This window comes from Tachysurus fulvidraco, chromosome 11 (genome assembly GCF_022655615.1).
Source record: "Tachysurus fulvidraco isolate hzauxx_2018 chromosome 11, HZAU_PFXX_2.0, whole genome shotgun sequence".
NCBI classification, from domain to species: domain Eukaryota; kingdom Metazoa; phylum Chordata; class Actinopteri; order Siluriformes; family Bagridae; genus Tachysurus; species Tachysurus fulvidraco.
In genome coordinates, this window is record NC_062528.1 from 1,925,269 (window position 1) to 1,937,479 (window position 12,211).

General features: G+C 42.8%; 1 protein-coding gene across 2 annotated transcripts in view; it reads right to left on the reverse strand.

The window, feature by feature from the left end:
* The window catches only part of scaf4b (SR-related CTD-associated factor 4b), a 28,879-nt gene that overhangs the window by 8,940 nt on the left and 7,728 nt on the right, over positions 1-12,211 (reverse strand). The window contains exons 15-16 of one of the 2 annotated variants that reach the window (XM_027138762.2): positions 10,806-10,962; positions 9,587-9,684 (exon numbers count right to left, since the gene is read on the reverse strand). In XM_027138762.2, the coding sequence (XP_026994563.2) occupies positions 9,587-9,684; positions 10,806-10,962 (255 nt within the window). The remainder of the gene's footprint in view (positions 1-9,586; positions 9,685-10,805; positions 10,963-12,211) is intronic. The other variant, XM_047820220.1, reaches the window with a different exon arrangement.

Genomic DNA, 12,211 nt, shown 5'->3' on the forward strand with positions numbered 1-12,211 from the left:
GGAAGCATTAAACACAACCACGACGACAGACAAAACAAAACCGTGGAATGAAAACGTCTCCTAAATCCTGAGACGAAGTGACGACGGTGCGGCGTAAGTGGATCCTGATCGTAATTATCGCAGGAAATCGTGTGCGTTCTCCTCTACGTCGGGCGACGATCGATTAAACAAATAAATAAATAATTGATAAACATCGTACGACCAAAAACAAAATCAATAATCATTCACACTACTTTTTTTCCCTCTCTTTCACAAAGATAGCAAGGGCAAAACAACCAACCGGCATCTTGTCATGTTCACGATAATCTGAAACTCTTGAGGACTTTCACGCGGCGGAAAACATCGTGATCGTGAGAAAGCCTCGGCGCTGAAGACGCCGTCCGTAAATAAAAATCCCGTCGGAAAACTTCAATACGTTCAACTTCAAAAATGAACAGATTCCATTTGTTAAATAAATAAATAAATAAATTACGAGGCCCAAATCATAGACAGAATACTTCTACACAGCGTCGATTACGTAGCTGAGGAAGAGGGCGGGGCTACCGGCTGCTGACGAGGAAGAAAAATTCAAGATGGCCGTCGACACGCTGTTGGACGAGACGTCTTACAAACTCCTTTCACATTGTGTAAGCTAGTTTCCACTGTGTTTCACTTAAGCTACGTGAGTCTGAGGTCATTCGCCATCGTCTGAGAAACTGATAATACTTGTGGTTAGTAAAAATAAATAAATAATTTCCTACATTCATACAATAGAATTTGAAATACACAGCGCATAGTGTGTGTGTGTGTGTGTGTGTGTGTGTGTAGTGGGTCATGTGGAACCGCAGCTCTAAATTGTCTCGAGATTAAGTACATTGTCCACCATACCAGTGCCTGTGAACGAGATGTTACCATAGCAACGACAACGCATTAATACAAAAAAGCAAATTTACTCTGCAAATTACTTACAAATATAATCAAATCAATTCTACCAAAGTACCATGTTAATGGTATTTTTTTATATATATATTAAAATAATTCACATTTCCATTTCTTACAGGATCTTTATTTCTTTATATTTTTATTCTATTTTATAGTTTTTATCAGTAAAGATACTGATCCTATAGAGACCTAGCCAATGACCTCGTGACCAATCAGAATCACCTTCCCTGAACGGATCTCTCCGAAAAATAGTTTTTCACAAACCGCAGACAAAAGTGACAGAATGGCAGCTCCACTCTTCCCCTCGGTCAAAGTCCGGATGGAACGTGAATGCAAATTTCACAAAATGCCACCAAGCCAAACGTCCTGCGTTTCCTCGTCCCGTATGTCTGAGACACTAAAGGTTCACAAGTGTTAGTGAGTGATACAGATCAGTAATAAACGTTAGCTAGCTAGTTATCATCACGTCTGATCTGTCGTGCTAACTCGATAAACCTCTCGTTTTTTGGCGTGGAATAAGTGTTTACGATGATTGACAAGACGTTGGATAAATTCCTTCCTAACATCTTCACATCTGTATTTTAGTGGAATAAGACACACTCTGAAGCGTTCCTGACCGGTGTGGGGAGGAAAAATAAAGATTTACCTGTTCGGAGCCTGCTTTGTTTGTGAGGAATACGAAAAACGGCATCGAGGATAAAATCCGGACGATTCCGTAGTCGCTCGTAATCGTGAAGCCGGAGAGAGAAAGAGAAAAGTGGGCGGGATTAACTTTCTCCTGTCAGTCAGTCAGTATGATGTTTGGATGAAGGTTTGCAGAGATGGAAATGAAGTACACGCGCTTCAGATCACTGCAGTTGTTCTAACGTTGACCCCAACCATTGCTCCACCTCTGGGCATGTGCATAAGATTAGACTGAATTATTAAAATAAAGGCATATTTAGGGTACATTTGACCTGGTGGAAGAAAATCAAGTCTCACTGCAGGCAATATTCCTGAAAGTGACATAATAAAAATAATGAACGTGTTTTATACAGTGTTTATTTGTGAGGATTGTGACTCGACTCAGGCCTCGTCACAGATCTCGGTATGATATCATTCAGCAATGCAGAAACCGGGTCTAGTGTACGTCACTCACGTACGTTTACTCATCTCCAGTAAGCACTTTAGGTTTTAGGTTTGTAGTGGATCCAGGGTCGATCCCAGGAACGCGGACAGTAAGGTAACATAGTGTGAATAAGGCCTGGGCTGGACACCAGTCCATTACACACAGAAATCTGAAGAAACTCACACTGGGAGAACATGTGAAACCCTACACACACCAAACTATGGAGCGAGGAACCTCCTCCGCCCGACTACACCACCAAAAATCCATAATAATCTGATTGTTCTGGTTTATAATGCGGTTTAAATGGTGGTCGTGTTCGCAGACCTCACTTCATGGCCGTGGAATCAAATTTTCACACATAATTGTAAATCACATGATCGAGAACATCAAAAGAACATCGATGCTTCTTTGTGAAAGACAGGAAATGACGTAAATCTAAATTATTTTAAATTCGTCGTTTCGAACCGTTTGGATCGATGAATCGGTTCTTGAACACTTGAAACGAAAAGAATGAAAAGTTTCGTTGAACATAAACAACAAAGCACGTATCTAAGGGTTTAAGCTTATATTCAGTGTCTGTAAAGTAATAAACACTTTAATTGTATTAATTATGATGACTAAAAATCCTGAGACTTGTTTGAACAACTAACTTTTTTACAGACACTCAGGATTTGAAAGGAAAGTAAAGTGGACTATAAGACCATCCTGAAAAATATTCTTGTTTGCCGTAACCTGACCGATCCTGTCAATTTAGGACCGACTCAAATTTTTTATAATTTATTTTTGCTTCAAGTCCGACCGACTTGCCGGTTGTAAATTTGTGTTAAGACCGACCAACTCTTCAAACTACTAATACAAAAGCAATAAAATAATATTAATTATATTTTAGTAAGTATTGTAAATATATAAATTGCCTAGGCCAGGGGTCGGCAACCTTAAACACCCAAAGAGCCATTAGGACCCGTTTCACACACACAAAAAAACACAAGGAGCCACAAAACCCTTTTGACATCTAAAATGAAGAGAACGCTGCATATATCGTTTTTTACCTTTATGGAAAGTATAGAAAAAACTGTAGTGTGTTCATTTATGAAATGAAATGACCTCCTACCGAGTAAACAAAATTTTATTTCTGCAGGCAAACAAAAATATTTTGAACAGTTTGAACTAACCTTAAGTAAAAAGACGCTGGGCCGAAGGTTACTTTTAAATAAAATGTTCAATGTCTAATTGAGTCCTCTTCGGCTCTCAAGTTTTGAAGACAGGCAAGCGTGACATCTCCAACCCCCACGCAACCCCAATTTTTTTACATTGGTTGTTGCGTTAAATCATACCCAGATATTGCTATTTTCTGATTGGCTATTGTGTAGCTTCTTTTTTTTGATTGGCTGATAAGTGTCAGGCTCGACTAAGAACTGAGATGCGCTTGATTCCTGAGCGGTTCCAGAGAAATACGATGTGTAGCGGAAGAGTGTGAGAAAAGACCGAAATGCGTGACTGTCACTCTCAATGCGTGACACTTGACAGCCCTGCATGACCGTAAAATTTTAACTTGCCGGCTGCAGCAAACCAAAAATGCGTCTGCTTCTTTGTGTCGGATTTCACAAGTCAGCGGTTATGACGCGTATTTTGAGCGACAAAAAAATTAAACACGGTTTATTTTAATGTTACAAGAGCATCATAATCTTTTAAAATATAATTTTTAAAAAAAAAATAACTAAAAATACAATTAAACTAAATATTAATTTTCCAAATCTACAAGGAGCCGCAGTAGAGGGATGAAAGAGCCACTTGCGGCTCCGGAGCCGCCGACCCCTGGCCTAGACCTACATACAAACGAAGGCTACGTTCTTTCTTTTAAATAAAAACCCGTGACATCATCTATGTTTACACTATTGGTTACCGGATGTCACACTATGTCCTGTGCTTTCGCTTTGTCTCATTCTCTCTCATTCACTGTCAGAGACGACGGTTCGCGCTCGGTAATGATGGCTGCGGCTGCAGTAAACAAAAGTCACTGTTCAAAGTCGTACGGGTTCAGACACCATAATACATCTAATTATTCATTAAAACAGCTCGACACCGCTTTAACTTGGAACGAAGGTCTGGAAAAACTGTCCAGCATCAAAATAAGGTTTGCGATGATTCGCCCGAAGGCACCGTTGAAGACACAGTGACATCACGATATGCTAATTTGTTTAAAGTCATACCGACGTAATCACCATCACCAAATTTATTTATTTTTTACATTTGAAACTTGAATTTCTTATTTCTTTAAACACACTCACTCACAGGTGATGGCTCAAGGGAAAAAAACCCACCACTAGTGGCTTACCATCTCCCGAACACTTTGCCTTCAAGAAGGTGGTGAGGAATATTCAGTGTTAAAGGTCCCAGCTGTTTGAGTACATGATCCTGAACCTGCTAGTTGTCCAAGATCGTTGTTCCTCGTGTTTGTTCGAAAGCAAACCGTCACCAGCTCCAGCACAGAAGTGAATGATTATTTCTCGAGCAACATTAACCATCGTTAGACCTTGGAGAAAACCTGTGCCAGATCAGCTGTCATGCAATGAAGTGACTGATCGTGGCGATAAGCGCTCATGGACTGGTAGGGTCCAAGTGTCGACTTTACATAACTATGGACGTACAGATCCAAACTTACCCAGAAGGCTTTGGTGTAACCTGATGATGCATCTGTACAATATAAGAACAATATCTCCTGCTGAAGCTGATCAGTGATTAATGTTCCTGAAGTGTATTTTTCATGCTATATTTGCCCGCTTGTTTGCAACAGATACGATCCTCAGAAGTTGTGAGATGACAACAGTGTTCAAAGCCGACGCGTTCACTTCCTGCATCCTGTTTGCTTCCCTTCCTACACGTCCCTGTACCGGCACTGAGCGCTAGGATTATCCCAGTTGTTCTCCGGTGTGAGCGAGTGTGTGGTTACCTTTGCATCACGGAGTTCCCTTAGGCACTGCAAAGGATCCGTGGCTTACGAGAGTCCTCGTGATAACCTTTTTACAGTTTGTCGTAGAAAAGGTTTCCACTCGAATGCTTGGATGAAAAACACGGCAAGAGGTCCGTGCTTCGTCTTTACCCAACATTCTACACCATGCAGAAGGTTTTCACCAAACTAAATGCTAGAATTCCTGGTCTCAACTCTAGTAAGTCTTTACTCTCATTGCCCCTTTTCCTTTTACCAAAGATTTGAGTTGTATTGCATCAGCAAGCTTTCATAAACACCATATCCATAAAAGATGTCTTACTCCTTTTCAACCACAGCAATTTGCACGTTACACAATTTTTACGTACACCACGTGGTAGCTTTGATCGGTTTATAAGTCGTATGAAGTTAAGGCCGCGTTGGTGCAGGGTTTCACTCCACAGGAGCCACACCTGAGTCCACCTGGTTAATCAGAGGAGCTTGGCTCTTCATGTCCGGTTGGACTTAATGGTGGTCCGGGGTTGTTATACAGTCGAGGTGTAGACCTAGAGTTAAGGTTTTACAGTTAGGTCTAGGATCTAAGGGTTAAGGGTTTCAGGTTGAGTTTTAGGGTTAAGGATGGCCAGGATCAGACTGGTTATAGTCGGTATAAACATTAAGAACAAAAAACATTTCTCGTGACACAAATTTGGGCGTTTTTTTTTTTTTGGTAACAAAAGAAAGAGAAAGAGACCACAAAACACAATGTCCTCTGTGTTTAGACTTCCTTGTGGTTCAAAACAGACAAATCACTAAATAAAATAAATCACTTCAAGTGTCTGATGTGAGAATGCAGACGACAAACCGACTAGTGCCCCTTTACCACCGAGGCAGTTTGAGTGCAGGTTCGGAGCCTAATTTAGAACCAGTTCTTTCTGTTTCGACCGCCAAAGCACCGGCTCTGAACCAGGAAAAGTGGTCAGGAGCTGTGGGCGGGGCTACTGTTAGCGCATTTGATAATGTACCTTAAGTATACTAATGTTTAATACACTTTTACTTTACCTCGATATGATACATTATCAGCACACATGATAGTAGGTAGCTACATGCTAAGGCTAACTTTTTTCTGTGTTAATGATAAAATAACGTTATGTACTTTATCGATTACAACCTCCGTTTATACAGATTACACGGAGCCGCACGTACACGTTTTATTCACCGTGTTTGGATGCCAATGTAGGTTCACAAAGCCATGAGCATTAACAGTAAAGCAACATCCGCCATTGTTGTTGTTTGTCGCTGCTGTGCTAACGTGTAATGTGACACATATACAGTGACGTCACACTCGGCGCTGTGATGGCTCTCTAGCCGGTGGAAAGGCAAACCGGTTCTTAGAAGGTTCACCAGTGGAACTGACTTTGCACCAGCACCAGCATGAGCTCTGAACCAGCACCCGGTTCTTTTTTGTGGAAAAGCGGTAAAAATTACAATGCTTTATTAATGACTCGTTCATGCAATTGAATTCATCGTGTGCTTTAACCAGAAAAGCGCTAAACTATACAAGCTCGTGTTTTGGTGCAAAACCATCAACCAAGATTTTCTGCTTCCAAAATAATGTTTAGATCGAGTACAAAATAGCACCAAAGATGGTGAACTTACCTGCGAATGGAACAAGGGAGCATTTTTATTCTGTGCTGGGAAAATTCTTATCATGTTGCTGCAAAAACTAGCACTAAGCTTTTGGCGACAAACATCAGATCTGGGTCTCTGGTGATGTCAATAAAGAACATTTTCAGTGACACGATCTGTCATTACTTACTAGTACAAATAACGGAGGAGAATTTTTATTTTTTTTTAAAGCAACGACAATCAGGGGATGTGTTAGCTTTGATTAGGGTGTTGAACTACTGATCGAACGGTTGCACAGTTTGGATCCCAGGTCTAACAAACTGCCACTGCTGGGCCCCTGAGCAAGGCCCTTAACTTTCAAGTGCTCAGCTGAATAAAATGATCAGTCGCTATGGATAAGAGCGCCTGCCAAATGCTGTAAATGTAATAGTGGTATAAAGACATTGTCTCGGGTTCATTACTATTCCCAGTACTTCCAGTCCGGAATGTTTTGTATTGCATCATTTTAGCCGTGTTCAGGACACCACTTACTTACAGATTTATAACCGGTCGTTATGGAGATCTTCCCCGTCCCGCAAACCTTACCTAATGCACCTTTAATGCTAGTTAACTACCTAGTAACCAGGTAATTAGTAGTAAAACTTGTATTTAATTAGAAAGTTACAACAAATGATTACAAGGGTGAAGACAGAGATTCTGCAGTAGTTACGTGGTGTGATAGTAGTTTGTGCTTTTTATTGAAACAGACCGCTGTTAGGTTGCTCGTGCCCTCTGGCCCTCTGCAGCCCAAGTTAAAGACCACTACATACGATCCTTAATGAATTTCAGTTTCAACTGCACACAAAAAAAAACCCACCTGCTTCAAAGTTCCAGTGATTTCCTCTGAGCTCTTGTAGTCACCGTTTCTCCTCGAGTGACGCTGCGTGATGATCACTTCCTTACAAAATGTCAAGTCATTCCTGATCCTTTCCCGATCGTTATGCTGCTCATGGAGGCAGTTCTTTAGCTCAGAGCTGGAAAGTGAGCTTAGTGTTAAGATGCCCGGACGGTAATTAATAGTCCCTAAAACTTCACGCCAAGACTGGATTCTGCAGCACAGTTTGGATTAGCTTGTGATGTTCTGCAGATACTTAGATCAGATTCTTCTTCACCTAAGGGGCTTTTTACACCTGGTCACTTCCTGCGTTTTCTGTAATCCGATAGCTATCCGATGGTAAAAAGACCAGGTCGAAACGGTTTCGAGGCGGATATAAATCCGATGGTTCGAACCCCTTCGGGAGGTGGTCTGGGACGCGTTTCAGATGAAACTGGACAGGTGTAAATGAATGTGGTTGTTCGAGCCACATACGTCAGCGCTGTACTCCTCCCAAACGGAAGTACGTCACTCGCGAGTGATCTTTCACCCAGGTGTCTCGCCGGGGCTTAAGACGCGCTGCTGAGGCCAGCGAAAACGCAGCAAACAGTAAACGCTGTTTTTTGTAGCATAACCGTTGTAATGAGTTTTTTCCTCTTCTTTTTGATTGTGTTCTGAAAACCACATACACCAAAGCGTGTTCCGTTTCAATTACCCCGGAAATGAGGTCAAATATATTTGCGTTTTGGGCGGGAGCAGAAAGATCGGATCGATATCCGATTCGCCTTTATGTGGCCTGATGTAAATGGAACAGTTTTAACAAATCAGACAGCTATCGGATCAGAGACAACACACAAAGTGACCGGGTGTAAAAAGGCCCTTAGAGCCGTATTTTGCTTCAACAGTTCTACGAATGAATTAGATTCTAACATAGTGTTTGACAAATATATTTTATATATGTTAAAACTGCCCATTTGCAACTGACATTTAGGGTCTTATATGTAACGACATAACTTTTCTCAAAAAGCAACTCTGATGGACCGGAGACTGGAGATGGTCACGGTTCACAGCACAACCGTAGCTCAGACTCTACAAAGGAAGCATTAAGAGGGAGAAGACTCCTACTTTGCCACGTCAGAATATTCATCTTGAACACGTTTGTCTGGTCCAAGGAGACCGGTAAATTTCAGTTTTGGTAGAAAGTGTCGAACGCTCGGAGAACACCACTCCTAAAGCCTCTTGATTGCTTTCACGTTTGGTGGCTCTCTAGATACCATTGGGGATATTTTTTTTAGAACCAAATCCTGACATTCCCAGTCATTTTCAACCTTTCCATAATAGGTTCTTCATCTTCGTGATGCTCTATGTTCTGGCATGTTGTCCAACACAAAGTAAAAGATTTATACTGAGATTGTGGGACCGTTTGCAGACAGTTTAACGAACTCATTTCAACTGATAAAGACTTCTACTTATGTAGATTCGAGGCATGTAAATCTAAACCAAGTCCCTTTCGGCTCCGTCTTTAAACGCTGCAAAATGTAGAAATGTTCGAGAGAGGTGAATGTTCATGGAATACATTTACATACACACAGACTACTTAATGGTTCATGGATTCACCGACTTACGACCGCTACCACGTCGTACCTCGGCTGAGAAGGACAGCCTCTCGCTTGTGCTCCGTTTCCATCGATGAACAGGGTTGTTTGGGGTGAAAAACTGGCTACTCGTTAAATGCAGACCTACACCGAGTGGTAGTCTATGGACTGTGTATTGATCTCCACAGTTTGTAAAAAAAAAAATTGTCGTTTTCTTAGTTTTCAGAAAGTTTGTAGGCGATAACATTGAACTTTTTTTCCATGTGGACCTTTAACCGTGGCGAACAGAATAATGACCAAACCAGGAGAAATAAACAGTCGTGATGCTAACCTTTTTTATTATTATTATTAAAGTTCCAAGACTGACATTAAACCACTTGAGGTGTTGACGGTAGCCATGCATTGTACAAAAAAAAGCTATAAAGTGCTGAAACGCTCTGTGCGATGCAAAATGACACAATGGTTTTAAACGAAGGTGAACACTTTACCTCCAGAAGAAAGTGAACGAAAAGAGTAGGAAGAGTTTGATCGGATACCCCATTAAGACCTTTTACCTGGGACACGACTGCAGCTCCGCCCTCACGCTCTTGTTCGGGTCGGTCTCCGCCGTCTCCGACGGGTTTAACGAGCTCGCCGACCATCGGGGCCCACTCTACATTAGTGATCAACAACTCCAATAAATAAAATGGCAAGAATTGTCTATGAATTGTACAAATACTTCCCTGTTACAAACTGGTCTTAAAGTTCGAGACACGTTATAACGGGTACAGACCTGCCAACCTTGGAAAAATGTTTTGAGTAGCAACTTACTGCAGCGACACGGCGCGAGGTCAGGCACATTTGCTGGTCAGTGTTGATTAAGTTCACATGCTCATTCATCACAATTTTTTACTTAGCACATAGTTCTCACTCACCACCATATCTAGTTATTCAACATACAAGTAGACCATAAAGAACTCTTTTATTGAAAAGGCAACATAAAAACTATTTATGTATTGCCATAAATTGCTCACGTGCTCGCGCCAGTTTGTCTTTTCCGTTAAAGTACGACGGCAATGCGTTTACAGGCATTAATTACGTTCCTATATAAATACTGGCAAATAAAGTAAAGTAAAGCAAGTAAAACTTGATCTGTGCGTTAAACTTGAGGCACAACACCGGACACTTGGGCTTAACGACGCCTGTGGTTCGGCAGGCTTATTAAAATGGATGACATTCACAATTCTGGCCATTTACCTTTTAAACGTTAAGTCCTCACTTGTAAAAAAAACAGTCACTAAGAAGGATTGAGGACGGACAGAGACAGATGAGAAGCACATTCGTTTTTAACGGCTCTCCGCTTATAGCGTTGAAGAGGTTTAAACTGGCGCTATGATTGGTCGAATTATTATTTTCCCAGGTTGCTGCCCAATGAGGTTACACCCATAGGCGCATTGCCTGGTGCGCAAATGCACAGACAGTTGTACTGAAAGGCATCAACGTTTTTTTACAATGCGTATTTTGAAGTGACAAATCGTAGCAGCGTACTTTGATGTCTAAATGCGTAAAGGTTGGCAGGTCTGCGGGTAGGATGCTGAATCCCGAATGGCTCCCTAGGTCACACTTTATATACGCTATACATATACAGGAGATAGATGGGGTGTGGCTGCTTACTGAACAGTGTACACAGAGCAGAAGCTCGGTAACTACCCTATGTAGTGAAAGTGACTTCTCACAATCAGCTCATAATGGTGCCGTGACCCAACACTTGAGGCAATGTTTGCGTGTGTGTACCTGGTTTGAGTGTTTCCTGGTCCAGTACAGCTCCCTCCCGCAAAGACACTAACTCCGAGTCCTTCAGCTTCTCCCAGGGGACGTACGTCACACCTAGGTCCATGTTCCAGTACTTCTTGAAGCGACCTCCAACACCTTTGTTCATCGCCCAAGCAATCTGATCACACACACACACACACACACACACACACACACACACACACAAGTGTACAAACCTGAAACTAATCAACATCTCTACAGAGTCATTATACACCACATAGAAGTAAAACTATGCTGTGAACGGTGAAGCATGGTGGTGGCAGCATGTGCCATGTGATGATGAAGGAAGATTATCTAACTACTGAAGCAACACCTAAAGGACAGTGAACCTCAGTGAGACCTCCAAAGATGGAACAATGTGGCTTAAAGACGACACGGTGAAAGGACATAGAACAGTAAAGGCTGCTCTGTAGCCACACTCATTACAGGCTAGCTGAATGCAGCTGTGCACAAAAACAACAGAACATCTGAGTAACAAACGCAAGCAATCAGATGGACCTCAGTCTCTATCACTCTCTCTCTCTCCCACTCCCTCAGTCTCTCTATCTCTCTCTCTCCCACTCCCTCAGTCTCTCTCTCTATCTCTCTCTCCCACTCCCTCAGTCTCTATCACTCTCTCTCTCTCTCTCCCACTCCCTCAGTCTCTCTCTCTATCTCTCTCTCCCACTCCCTCAGTCTCTCTCTCTCTCTCTCTCCCACTCCCTCAGTCTCTATCACTCTCTCTCTCTCTCTCTCTCCCACTCCCTCAGTCTCTATCACTCTCTCTCTCTCTCTCTCTCCCACTCCCTCAGTCTCTCTCTCTCTCCCACTCCCTCAGTCTCTCTCGCTACTCTCTCGCTCGTGTGCTATCTCATACCCTCCATTCCCTCAGTCCGTCTCTCTCTCTCCTCGCACTCCCGCAGTCTCTCCTCTCTTCTCTCTCTCCGCCCCACTCCCTCCTTCTCTCTCCGTCATCTCTGCTCCGATCTCTCGTCTCTCCCGCCCACTCCTCATTCTCTCCTCTCCATCTCTCCCCCCACTCCCTCAAATTCTCTCTCTCCGAACCAGAGGTTCTTCCACCCTCTCCCCCCCCCGACTGTCCCTCATTCTCTCTCTCTCTCGTCCCACCCACACTCCCTCATCCTCTCTCCTCTCTCCCCCCACTACCCTCATTCCTCTCTCCTCTCTCTCCCCCCACTCCCGTCATTCCTTCTCTCTCTCTCTCCTCCTCTCCTCCCGCCCACTCTCCTCATTCTCTCCTGCTCCATCTCTCAGCCCCACTCCCAATACATTCTCTCTCATCTATCTCTATCTCCTCTCTCTTCCCAACTGGACCCTCCAGTCCTCTCTCTCTCCCCACGTCCGCATCATTCTCCTCTTCTCATCTC